This window comes from Piliocolobus tephrosceles, chromosome 8 (assembly GCF_002776525.5).
Source record: "Piliocolobus tephrosceles isolate RC106 chromosome 8, ASM277652v3, whole genome shotgun sequence".
In the NCBI taxonomy this organism is placed as follows: domain Eukaryota; kingdom Metazoa; phylum Chordata; class Mammalia; order Primates; family Cercopithecidae; genus Piliocolobus; species Piliocolobus tephrosceles.
Window position 1 is genome coordinate 117,631,990 of NC_045441.1, and position 13,285 is coordinate 117,645,274.

The 13,285-nt window shown below is 41.8% G+C and overlaps 1 protein-coding gene across 1 annotated transcript in view; it reads right to left on the reverse strand.

Moving 5' to 3' along the window:
- The window catches only part of RBM28 (RNA binding motif protein 28), a 32,058-nt gene that overhangs the window by 8,686 nt on the left and 10,087 nt on the right, over positions 1 to 13,285 (reverse strand). Inside the window, exons 10-14 of the mRNA XM_023223442.1 lie at positions 11,769 to 11,878; positions 6,700 to 6,773; positions 5,448 to 5,583; positions 4,410 to 4,474; positions 2,205 to 2,363 (exon numbers count right to left, since the gene is read on the reverse strand). Of these exons, the coding sequence (XP_023079210.1) occupies positions 2,205 to 2,363; positions 4,410 to 4,474; positions 5,448 to 5,583; positions 6,700 to 6,773; positions 11,769 to 11,878 (544 nt within the window). The remainder of the gene's footprint in view (positions 1 to 2,204; positions 2,364 to 4,409; positions 4,475 to 5,447; positions 5,584 to 6,699; positions 6,774 to 11,768; positions 11,879 to 13,285) is intronic.

Genomic DNA, 13,285 nt, shown 5'->3' on the forward strand with positions numbered 1-13,285 from the left:
CAGATGTAGCAAACATCTGGGGCACCAAAGTACAGTAGGATGTTTTGAGAAAATTGATCATTTACATGCCATTACTACCGAAACTGTCATTCTCATGTAATGGAGACGGCTAAGTATTGGGGACACATGGATGCCACATTTAGTTTACGTCCAGTGTCCACTCTGTGTCTAGAACTGTCATATACTGTAAGGGAATCAAGAGAAGCATATAATGAAGATCCTGTTCTCAAGATACTTACCATCTTACTGAGACACTACACGTACACATAAGAAGGAATTAGGAGGAAAATTCAACATAATGCAAATATTTTAGAATAAACATAAATTTCTCTAAATTATGACAGGTGTTAAATGTGCAGACACTAAGTATTCAGATGATATGAGAAATTACACAACTGTCCCTCCCCTATAACCAGTAACACTGAGCAGTTTTACTAAGAGTGGTGTCAGATATGTGCTGATATATTCACATTCTCTCATGTAATGTCCCAAATACCAATCCATACATTTTAAAGAGGTTTTCAGGGATTAGGAAAACAGTTTAGAGTGGTGAAACAGAGTAAAGCAGACCCAAAATATTGGCAATGGTACTTTAAAAATAAGTATTGACCAAGAGATGACTATGTAGCAGGTACTACACCAAGGATTGGGGATAATGAGATAACGCTTGCCTCAAAAACTCAGTCTAGTGGGGAGAAGTGACTGACTGACAGTTTGAGGCCAGGGCAATAGTAAGTAGTATGACAGAGATATGCAAGGCCAGGCCCAGTGGTTCACACTTATAATCCCAGCACTGTGGGAGGCCGAAGCAGGGGGATCGTCTGAGCTCAGGAATTTGAGACCAGCCTGGGCAACATGGCAAAACCCTGTCTCTACCAAAAACATAAGAAATAGTCAGGCATCGGCCAGGCGCAGTGGCTCATGCCTGTAATCCTAGCACTTTGGGAGGCCGAGGCGGGTGGATCACTTGAGGTCAAGAGATCGAGACTATCTTAACAAACATGGTGAAACCCTGTCTCTACTAAAAATACAAAAATTAGCTGGGCATGGTGGTGTGTGCCTGTAGTCCCAGCTACTCGGAGGCTGAGGCAGGAGAATCGCTTGAACTCGGGAGGCGGAGGTTGCAGTGAGCTGAGATCGCGTGACTGCACTCCAGCTTAACGACAGAGTGAGACTCCATCTCAAAAATGAAAAATAAAAATAAGAAAAAAGAAATTAGCCAGGCATTGTGGTGTGTAACTATAGTCCCAACTACTTGGGAGGCTGAGGTGGGGGGATTGCTTGAGCTTGGGAGGGGGAGGCTGCAGTGAGCTGAGATGGCACCACTGCACTCCCTCCAGCCTGTGACAGAGCAAGACCACATCTTAAAAAAAAAAAAAAAAAAAGAAAAGAGAAATATGCAAAGGGGAGTGTGGAGGCAGAGAAGTTCTGTACTCACAAAGCCTAACCAAGTTGGAATGAACCCAGCGTTTTTCTAATTCAACTGCTGAACATCTACATGGCTTCCTGTGTTGACGACAGGCATAGGTGACTCTGACTATAGGGTAAGAATCTAACTAGGAGTAAAATACTCTCCAAAAAGCAAAGCAGATTATTTTCTCTGCAAGAAAATTCACATGATAGCACAAAGTATAATGCTAAGCACACAAAAGGCATTTAATAAATGCTTGCTAAATCAATTCATGCAGACAGAGACTTCCTTGCATTCTGCTGTAATTCAGACGTAAAAGACAATTTTTAGAAGAAAAAGAACAAAACCAAGAAACTGCTAAACTCAGCCATGCATGCTGACAACATGTCCAGAAGAAAGTCTGTTGATGGCCTAGCACAGTGGCTCACGCCTGTAATCCCAGCACTTTGGGAGGCTGAGCTGAGCAGATAACTTGAGGTCAGGAGTTCCAGACCAGTCTGGCCAACATGGTGAAATCTCTTCTCTACCAAAAATACAAAAATTAGCCAGGCGTGGTGGCGCACACCTATAGTCCCAGCTACTCAGGGGGCTGAGGCAGGAGAACTGCTTGAGCCCAGGCGGAGGAGGCTGCAGTGAGTCAAGACTGCACCACTGCACTCCAGCCTGGGCGACAGAGTGAGACTTTGTCTCAAAACAAACAAACAAAAAAAATCTAGCACCGAAGCCTGAGGGAAATGCTTGATATGACCCCAGATCAGAATGAAAGTTCCAGATAGACAGGGCCACGCCTCACCTCCTTGATGCGCACCCCTTTCTCTCCACTAGTAGCACTCAGCAGCAGCTCTCTGAGCTGTTTGTCATCTACAGCCTTTGGGAGATTGTGCAGGCAGAGCCTGGTTTGGGAGACAAAGATATTCTGGTCCTTGAGTTTCTGATGCTTCAGCAGCTCAAACTGAAAGAAAAACCAATGGTTAACAGTACAACTCACTCTTTTTAAGACGAGGCTCAAAATTCTCCAAAAGGAAAGAATTATGATCTCCATCCCATAACCACACACATAGAAAATGGATGGAAACTGCCCACACTGCAGCTTTACAATGCCCAGTATAGGAAAGAAAAGTTCAAAGGGACAAGATGGTGGGTGGGTAACAGTAAAATCATAGGCTCTGGAGACCCATTCCTAACTGGAGAAATTACATAAAATTTTAAAGCCTCAATTTTTCATCTATAAAATGGAACAGTAGAACACAGTCTCTGAGCACTGATGTGAGGCCAAGGCAGGCAGATCACCTGAGGTCAGGAGTTCAAGATCAGCCTCGCCAAAATGGTGATGCCCTGTCTCTACTAAAAATACAACAATTAGTCAGGCATAGTAGTGCATGCCTGTAATCCCAGCTACTCGGGATGCTGAGGCAGGAGAATCGCTTGAACCTGGGAGGAGGAGGTTGTGGTGAGCCAAGATCACGCTATTGCACTCCAGCCTGGGCAACAAGAGTGAAACTCCATCTCAAAAAAAAAAAAAAAAAGAAAAAAATCCCTAGCTCAAAATGTAGCCCAGAGCAAACAACAGATAATACTGTGGTTAACATCTATGCCCACTCCTCATCTACCCACCAACTCAACTGATTATCTAATCCTTCCAAAAGGAAATGGAACTTATTCAAAGAATACTTGACAGAATGCTGTCTTGTCTCAACTCTGCCACCCTGAGGCAAAGGAATATCCATGACCACAGAACCATATTTTGCTCTTAGAGCAATACCCTCAACTATGCTGCCACAAAACCCCAGTACCTGCATGATCTGTGTCTAAAATGAAATGAAAGATGATATTATTCTTCCAATTAGTTTTTTCAAAACCAAGTTGATAGAAAAAAAGTTTTCAATTAAATGTTTTTCTTTTGTCAAGCCTTCTCAGTCCTGCTGTTTCTTGTTTGGTAAAAGTACCAACAAATCACAAAATAAACAAATCCCCTGGAAAATGACTATTAAAGGAACATCTGAAAAGGCTATCATGTTTAAGTTCAACAGACTATTTTTCTGTCAGGAAAAGCTGTGCCTGCTGTGAATGTATAATGCATACCTATCCCTGAATGAGCTTTTTGCTAACAAAATTAGTTTTAAACTAAATATGTCATTATTGCATTGTGGTCAGACATGGGTATATAATGCCCTTATAAAATTGAGGCTTTAAAATTTTATGTAATTTCTCCAGTTAGGGATGGGTCTCCAGAGCCTATGATTTCCAGATGTTCACTACCAAAGTTGAAAACACTAGCGCAGAACCTGTGCACACTGAAAAAAAGATACACTGCCTCCTGCCATCATTACACTCTCACCCCTGTTCCTCATCTGCATGTTAAGGTTCCATAACTAATTCTGTTTATGATTATGCATCTTTACCATTCCAGGCTGGCTTGGCTTTTTGAAAGCAAGTTATATGGGAAAAAGCAAAAATGACTGGGAACGTTACCAAGCAGCCAAGGAATATAACGGTATTGGTTAACATCGGAAACGTCCATAAGACTTGAGTTTTTCTAAAATGATTTTATAATCTGGAGACACCAACTCCTCCAAACTGACAGCTACCCCTTTCAAGAGCCATATCTTCTTCCTTCCCTAATAACTCCAGACCATTCTGATCTTGCCCTTCTACATTATTCTGTGTTTATACTAACACCTAATTACACGTAGCCCTAGCCTCTGACTGTCTACTGCACGATCTAGCAGCATGTGTACGCAAACATTTACTGCCAAGCACTAGGGAAACAAAGAATAAGACACAGTTCTTTTATACTGGCATAGAAAGCAGATAGAATACTATGTATAATGTTGGGTTACTTGCTGTCTCACCTATGTGCTTTTTCTCTCTAACAGGGCAGTAAGTATGGTCTGTGACCATACTTGGTTCTTTTATGAGCACATTGAGCATTCGATAACTATTTTTGATTGATTTATAGGCCACACAGAACCTGAAGGTCAATGCCTAATCTACTCACCCGTTCTCTTTTGGCCATATCAGCAGCACTCACACCCTCTGCAGCCTTCGTCCCAGCACGAATCACTGCAGAAAGAGGGAAAAAGGCCAAGACATCAACAAGGGAATTTTCACTGAGCAACAAGAGGAATGTGATTTGAATGATGCAAACTCTTTGTACAGGGCCCAGAGGACTATGTTGGCCAGGACACGATGGCATTTGGTTAGGTCCAGAAATAGGATACAGGGCTAAGTTCTGGGCTCAGAGCTGCTCTCAAGGACTAAAACTCTGAACATTTTGTGATTTTATTCCTCTTCTCCTTCTCTCCCCTCAAAGAATCTTCACGTACATGCCCAAAGTCAGAAAGAAAGGCCTGGAAGAGGTATGGAACATAAATACATTTTGGGCATTTAGAATGCACAATGTTCCACCTATAATCTGCCCTTGGAACTTAACTTTGCTGTTCCTTATGTACTTGAGGTCCATTACTAACCAGCGAGATAAGCCAGTCGAAAACAGTTATGTTGCCATAGAGGGCTGGTGTCAAAGGCTAATGGACATTACTAGTACAGGCTGTGAAGCTATGGAGGAGGTGAGCTGATAAATACTGTGTGACCTAGAAGAAAGAATTTTTTTTTTAAATTTAAAGCTAATTTCTGATTGTCTTTCTTACACGAAAGGAAAGTACTGGGTGCACATTTTAAATCCATGAATAATCCAAAAGAGTAATTTTAGTCATAATGAAAACCTCTTATTAGAAATGATGACAAGAAGCAAAGGTATTTGGAGTTCTTTCTCCCTCTTTGCCTTGCCAATCCTCTATTGAAAAAGACAAAAGGCAACCAGGCATAAAAGATAATGGGACGGTTAATCCACAAAAATGAGTGAAGGTTTACTAACAGAAAGCCACATTTATTAAAGTGGAATGATCATATAAAATTGTTAAAAAGAACATTTGGGTTTTTAATTTGAAACATGCTCCCAAACATACTATTGCTGGATCAATGATATGGCACAGGGACAGCTACTTGGAAGCCTGGGTTACATCTCCCTACTCACAGCCTTCTCGGGCCAGATAGAGATTCCGGGTGCCAGTCGGCTTCTTCACCTTCTTTGTCTGAAGCTTTGCAGCCTCATCACGGGTCACCGCCAAGTCAACCTTGAGCTGCCGGCCATCCAGTTTAAGCCCACCAGTCTGTAACAGATCACAACCCCTTCTTAAAACACATAATGGCCGAGCACGGTGGCTCACACCTGTAACCCTAGCACTTTGAGAGGCTGAGGTGGATGGATCACCTGAGGTCAGGAGTTCAAGGCCAGCCTGGCCAACATGGTGAAACCTCGTCTCTACTGAAAATACAAAAATTAGCCGGGCATGGTGGTGTGTGCCTGTAATCCCAGCTACTTGGGAGGCTGAGGCAGGAGAATGGCATGAACCCGGGAGGCGGAGTTGCAGTGAGTAGAGATCACGCCACTACACTCCAGCGTGGGCGACAGAGCGAGACTCCGTTTCAAAAAAACAAAAACAACACATAATGAGTAGAAACTAGAAACTAAGCACCTGACAAGAACACCACAGAAAGGGATATGGCAAGCATCAATTATGCTATGGAAGCCAAGCCCTGTGACGTTTCAGCTCAGCTAGCTACAAATGGATCACTGGGCCTCACAATATTTAGTATAGCTGTGCAAAAGGCCACATGTGTATTTCAGGCAGTCAGCAGTAAATAAATTATTTTCTGGGAGTTGATTAGTCCCAAAGTAGACCCAAATTGAGGAAAATTATCTGTAAACAGGCAAATGTCTAGTATTATAAAGAAAGTTAATGAAACAGTAGAATACTTACTCAAGAGGACTTAAGAAATAACAGCAATATTAAATAACATTATACTCGATTGTAGAACAAATGGAGTAATTCTCCATCACCCACACGTATTCTCTCTCAAACATCTACTCTACTTCACAGACGACCTTAACACCTTCTTATCCTAGTCTTTCATGTTATCAGTCTAGGATAGAGGCTGACACAGACAGCAAGCAACAAATATCAGATACGTTATTATCCCCATTTCCTCACCTATGAAGTAGAGATCATAATTCTGCCTACCTCAAAGGGCTGATGTAATGATTAAATAAGATAATGCAAGTAAAGTTCAGTGCCTAACACAACAAAGTGCTAAATCAGTGTTAGTTTTATTATTACTGACAATAATAATAATAATAATAATAAAGCTTTGTGTAAATATCAGATGTTGCCCCTAAGAGCCAAACTGCCTCCTGTGTTATAAGGTAAAGGAAATAGCTTCCTTACCTCATTCTCTGGAGACGCAGCTAGAAGGCACTTCTGAGCTGCTTCTTGAGTCATGAACTGGGCAAATGCACAACCTACACAAGAAGACACAATTCAGTGAGATCCCAAACTCCCACAGATAAACCAAAGACAACACTACAAATGGCAGCAGCCTGACACAGAGTGGAAGGGGCAGGTGGCATCCATTTATTAAGTACAGCCAGGTACTTGCATAAGGATGTTTTGGTCAGTGACAGACTGCATATACAACAGTGGTCCCAGAAGATTATAATGAATCTGCCCTATATAGGGCAGATCCCTGTACCATTTGGTACAGGTACATTTGGTACACTGTACCAAAAATGCCCTGTACCATTTTTTATCTTTTATACTGCATTTTACTATACCTTTTCTACGTTTAGAAACATTTAGATAAACAAATACTTACCATTATGTTACAACTGCCTACAACATTCAGTATAAGAACATGCTGCGCTGTGCAGGTTTGTAGCCTGGGAGCGACAGGCTCTACCATATGACCTGTGTGTGTAGTAGGCCATACCATCCAGGTTTGTGTAAGTACACTATGACATTCACACAATGACAAAATCACCAGATAATGAACTTTGCAGAATTTATCTCCATCAGTAAGTGACGCACACTGCACTCTGAGACAGGCACTATGTTAGGTACCAAATAATCAAGACGAAGATACCACTGCTCTTAATGAAATTTTATTATTACTTCCTTCATCTGTTCTAATTCTTCTTAGAACTTTAGTCTCATGATCTCTCTTAATAAGAAATATCCATGTGAATGCTGGGTGTGGTGGCTCACACCTATAATCCCAGCTCTTTGGGAGACCAAGGCAGGAAGATCACTTAAGCCCAAGAGTTAAAGACCAGCCTGAGCAACACGACTGTCTCTATGAAAGAAAAAAAAAAAAAAAATTGGCTGGGTGTGGTGGTGCATGCCTATAGTCCCAACTACTCAGAAAGCTGAGGTGGGAGGATGACCTGACCCTGGGAGGTCAAGGCTGCAGTAAGTCATGATCACTGCACTCCAGCCTGGGTGATAGAGCAAGATCTTGTCTCAAAAAAAAAAAAAAAAGGCCGGGCGCGGTGGCTCATGCCTGTAATCCCGGTACTTTGGGAGGCCGAGGCCGGCAGATCACAAGGTCAGGAGATTGAGACCATCCCGGCTAACACGGTGAAACCCCGTCTCTACTAAAAATATAAAAAATTAGCCGGGCGTGGTGGCAGACACCTGTAGTCCCAGCTACTTGGGAGGCTAAGGCAGGAGAACGGCGTGAACCCGGGAGGTGGAACTTGCAGCAAGCTGAGATCACACCACTGCACTCCAGCCTGGGTGACAGAGCAAGACTCTGTCTCAAAAAAAAAAAAAAAAAAAAAGAAAGGAAAGAAATATCCACCTGAAATGGTAGAGAAATTCCAGCCTAACACTTAATTCGGCATCACTTATGAAGTACCTATTAGAGGACTAAAAAGCAAAGCAGGAACCACTTAACCCTGAACTTAATTACAGATCTCACTGTCTCACAGGTTTCATAGTCACTTGGGAGGCATCAGATATGGGCAGATCTGCCTCTCAGAGTAAAAGTCTCTGTCTTCTACTATATGAAATATAGCAGGCAACCAGAAAGCCAGGAGTTCAATTCGTGGCTCATACTCTAGAATCTCCATAAGGCATGCCTTTCCTTAATTAGATGCCAGATCGATTAACCCATCTCTTATTTCTGCTGTTGACAAAAAACAATTTTTTTTTGAGACGGAGTTTCGCTCTTGTTGCCCAGGCTGGAGTCTAATGGCATAATCTTGGCTCGCTGCAACCTCTGCCTCCTGGGTTCAAGTGATTCTCCTGCCTCAGCCTCCCGAGTAGCCTATAGGCATGTGCTACCATGCCCAGCTAATTTTGTATTTTTAGTAGAGATGGGGTTTCTCCATGTTGGTCAGGCTGGTCTCAAACTCCCAACCTCAGGTGATCTGCCTGTCTTGGCCTCCCAAAGTGCTGGGATTACAGGTGTGAGCCACCGCACCCAGTCAAAAAAAAAAAAAAAAAAAAAAAAAAACTTTTATAAGCAAAAAAAGCAAGTTTACCTTTCAGTAGATTCCAAAAAAGAAATACAAGTTTCATAATTTTGTTTAGTATTCCTTTAAATTTTAAATGTTCTCTCAGAAAGTGCCATATTTCCTAGAGCTACTGGGGCATTGGTCTTCTGCCTCCTATAAAAATGAATGGCACAGACTAACTGAAAGGACACATGCGCCAGGCCAACACAAAGGTCACCATCTAGGAGCTTCTGTGTCCCCTCCTGCCTCCTATCCTCCACTCACATCTTTACTATAGCACTAGTCAGGTGACATCGTCCCAAACAGAATGAATACCACAGGAAAAATGACCACAATTCTTGTCTGTTTCTATATCCCTAGCACCTACCATAGTGTACAGCATTAATAGATACTCAATAGAAAGAAATAAGGAAATATGGGGAAAATGATCCTAACAGGCAGATTCAAATGAATCTAATTAGATTGAATATGAAGAAAATGGGTGCTTCTCTCTGAAAGGGTAAGAATTTTATTACTGGAGTTTCCAGAGTCAGTACTGGGTTCAGTCTTAACATTTCCCTAAAAGATTACAGTTAATACTGAGCTCTTCCAGGTAGTGAAATGGCATGCTGAGAGGGATAAATTATAGGAGCAGCACGAAGCTGCATGAGTAGGCAGAAAAGGTATCAGAAAAATTTAATGAGCTAGGGAAGGACAATATATTTTTTAAAAAAATGATTAAAACTATGCTTATTAAGATCATGAACTCTGTTAACATTAATAGACCACAAGGGATATCTAGTCAGTCAATTGTAGGCTTAATTCTAAAACTATTAACCCAATATACTACTGCACTAAAAAAGAGACAAAAGACACTACGGTCAAAGTAAAGCAATATCATACCACTAACTTGGCACATTCTATGCAATTCAAATTGTCTAAAAGCATTTTAGAAATGGAAAAGATCCAAGTAGTATAACTAAACATGAGAGCTGCAGGTACCTTAAGTGATTACTCGAACCCACTCATTTTATAGATGAAAACCTGAAGGTAACAGTAGTTAAATGATTTGCCAAAAATCACCCAGTTGATCTGTAGCATAGCTGGGATTAGATCCCTAACTCTGTTCCACAGTGCTGCCTTATTCACATCTTTTTTTTTTTTTTTTTTAAGAGATGGAGGAGGTCTTTTTCTCACAGTCTCGAGTGCAGTGGCAATCATAGCTCACTGAAGCCTCAAACTCCTGGGCTCCCCACAGCCTCCTGAGTAGCTGACATTTCAGGTACACACCAAGTCTTCCCTTTCTTTTTTTTCTTTTTGAGATGGAGTCTTGCTCTTGTTGCCCAAACTGGAGTGCAGTGGCACGATCTCAGCTCACCACAACCTCCACCTCCCAGGTTCAAGCGATTCTCCTGCCTCAGCACCCTGAGTAGCTGGGATTATAGACATGTGCCACCATGCCCAACTAATTTTGTATTTTTAGTAGAGACAGGGTTTCTCCATGTTGGTCAGGCTGGTCTTGAACTCCTGACCTCAGGTGATCCACCTGCCTCAGCCTCCCAAAGTACTGGGATTACAGGCGTGAGCCACCACGCCTGGCCAGGTCTTACTTTTTTTTAGCCGAGTAAAAATCAAAAGTGATTAGGTCCTGTCAATGTGAAAAATAAAATGGTTTAGAATGGAGGTTCTTAAGCTATGGATAGGCTCAACAGAGCCCACACACCCTCTGAAGCAGCATTTTTCTAAGGAGAGGATTCACAGCTTTTGCTAGATCTCAAAGGAATCATGAATCACAATAAATTAAGAACTTAGGCCAGGCACGGTGGCTCACACCTGTAATCCCAGCACTTTGGGAGGCTGAGATGGGCAGATCACAAGGTCAGGAGATCGAGATCATCCTGGCTAACATGGTGAAAACCCATCTCTACTAAAAATACAAAAATAAAATTAGCTGGGCACAGTGGCGGGTGCCCATAGTCCCAGCTACTCAGGAGGCTGAGACAGGAGAATGGCATGAACCCGGGAGGCGGAGCTTGCAGTGAGCCAAGATGGCGCCACTTGCACTCCAGCCTAGGCGACAGAGCGAGCGAGACTCCATCTCAAAAAAAAAAAAAAAAGGAAGAACTTAGTGCTTTAGGAGAATGACTGCAATAGGTGAAATCAAAGATTATGAATGGCTTGGAAAGATGCTTACCTAACAACAGTATACTAGAATGAAGAATGGTCAACCCTTAAAACTTGAAAGAAATAGCTTTCAGGAAAAAAAAACCTAAGGCAGCACTCCTGCAACATAGTTTTCCTTGTAACCACTGCCACTGCAACAGAGTTTCTCTATCAGCTTCTACCTCTAACAAAAGCAATAGGAAAAAAAAAGATCCTGGTAATTTCAAGCAATGTGGAGTGATCAGTACCCATGAGATACTATCACATTTGAAATGCAAAGAGCAAAAATGGAATTCATTACCCTAAAGTAAATAAGCAAGGGCTTAAAAAGCTTAGATAAAATTATGGCTAGCAGCACCATTAAAGAGGCTGAGTTTGACACCATTAAAGACAACCTCAGGATGTCCCTGGTACATTTTTTTTTTTTTTTAAACAGAATCTTGCTCTGTGGCCCAGACTGGAGTGCAGTGGCGTGATCTTGACTCATTGCAACCTCCACCTCCCGGGTTCAAGCAATCCCCCTGTCTCAGCCTCCTGAGTAGCTGGGACTACAGGTGCACGCTGCCACGCCCAGCCAATTTTTTGTATTTTAGTAGAGATGGGGTTTCACCGTGTTGCCCAGGCTGGTCTTGAACTCCTGAGCTCAGGCAATCCGCCTGCCTCAGCCTCCCAAAGTGCTGGGATTACAGGCGTGAGCCACTGTGCCTGGTATCCCTGGTACTTTTATAGAACCCTGAAACCTGGGCTGGATGGATGGTGAAACCTTCGAAATGGCATACATTATGCTCTCGTAACCTAGTCAGTGCCCACCGCAGTGGTCTCAACCCTTTTAGGGCCTGGCCAGCTGACAACACATACCTTTAGAATGCTCTGTGTCTGGATGCAAGACAATGCGGACATATTTGAGTTCTCCAAACTGTTGGAGAAGCTCCCCAAGTTCTTCTTCTTCTGAGTCAAAGGACAGATTTCTATGGAAGATAACCAGATGATCACAAGAAAGGTCAATTACATAAGTGAGATCCTATGCTCCAGGACAATGTAAGCGCGTTAGATATCAACTCTCCCTTGTTCAGAAATAGCACTAATACACAGGGATGGCCCCCAGTGACCCTTGGCCCCAACTGACTTTCCTTTGTCAATGAGGTTCTCTTTCTCAGGAATATGAAAACATGAACAGACACATACAAAGACCAGAAACTGCAGGTAAAGATTCATTTCAAAACAGCGGTGGCCCCTGCCAGGGAAACTTCTGAGGTGCTGGAAATTTCTACCTCTTGATCTGGGTGGTGGCCACATGGACGTATACACATAAAATTATAACTGAGCTATATGCTTAATGTACTTTACAGAATATATGCTATACCTTTAAAAAAAAAAAGGGGGGGGGTGTCCCCAGAGAAAAGACTCACAGCCTCTATCACCTAGGGCCCCAGAACTGCCCAGATTTTCAGCCTCTTCCTGAGGCTTGCTCTTTGACAACTTTGATTCTGAAACCCTCTTCTTTCACTTAAATTGACCAAAATTCATTTCTGTTACTATAAACTAGAAGACTCACAGTAGACTAGTGAGAAAAGTAAAATTCTGTCTCTCAATTAGCCATTTTTCCCTCTGTGTTGCTATTAAATCCAGGCTTCAGTTAAAATCTTACTAAAGTCAGAAAAATCCTTCAAAACAGTAACACAAAAGCAAATACAGTAAAATTTACGAAGTCCAAAAAAAGAAAACTACTTACTTCTCTCGATGGGATTAAAAAAAATGTTGGAAGGAAATTTTGTTGTCCTAAAATTTCAACACAGTATAAAGATTCCTCATTTCCCCAACTATGTAAATCCTTCCAGGGATAAGAAAAACAGCCCCTAATAAGTATCTGTAATTTTACTTCTCTTAAATGCACTGAACAGCCCCATGAATGATTCTATTTCACGGATAACCCAGATAAAAAAGGTTTTCTGCAATAAGACATATCCTAGCTACATTATTTCTTTTAATCTGCTTCATGATAGACATGGTTTTCTCTCTTCCACCCCTTTATTTCCCTAAGTTCTTTATTAATTAAAAGGTGTATAAGGAATGGTATCCTTAGTACTGAGGTCATAGGCTTCTTCTTCACTTGTGACATTTCTTCCTTCCCGTTAGACAGATCTTCCACAAATACAAAATTATTTATATGGCAGTTCCAAATAATACAAATTTTAAAATACATGGAAAGACATGCAGTTAGGTGAGAAAATGGGCTTCAGTATAGCATGTATAAATTCACCTCTGTGAATCTTTATGATGTGGGCATGTAGTGTAGGTGTTCTCTGAGTAGTGATTAAGGTTAATTTTTCTGACTTTTTGCTCATGTATTTCATCAATTTCCTAGAATGAACATA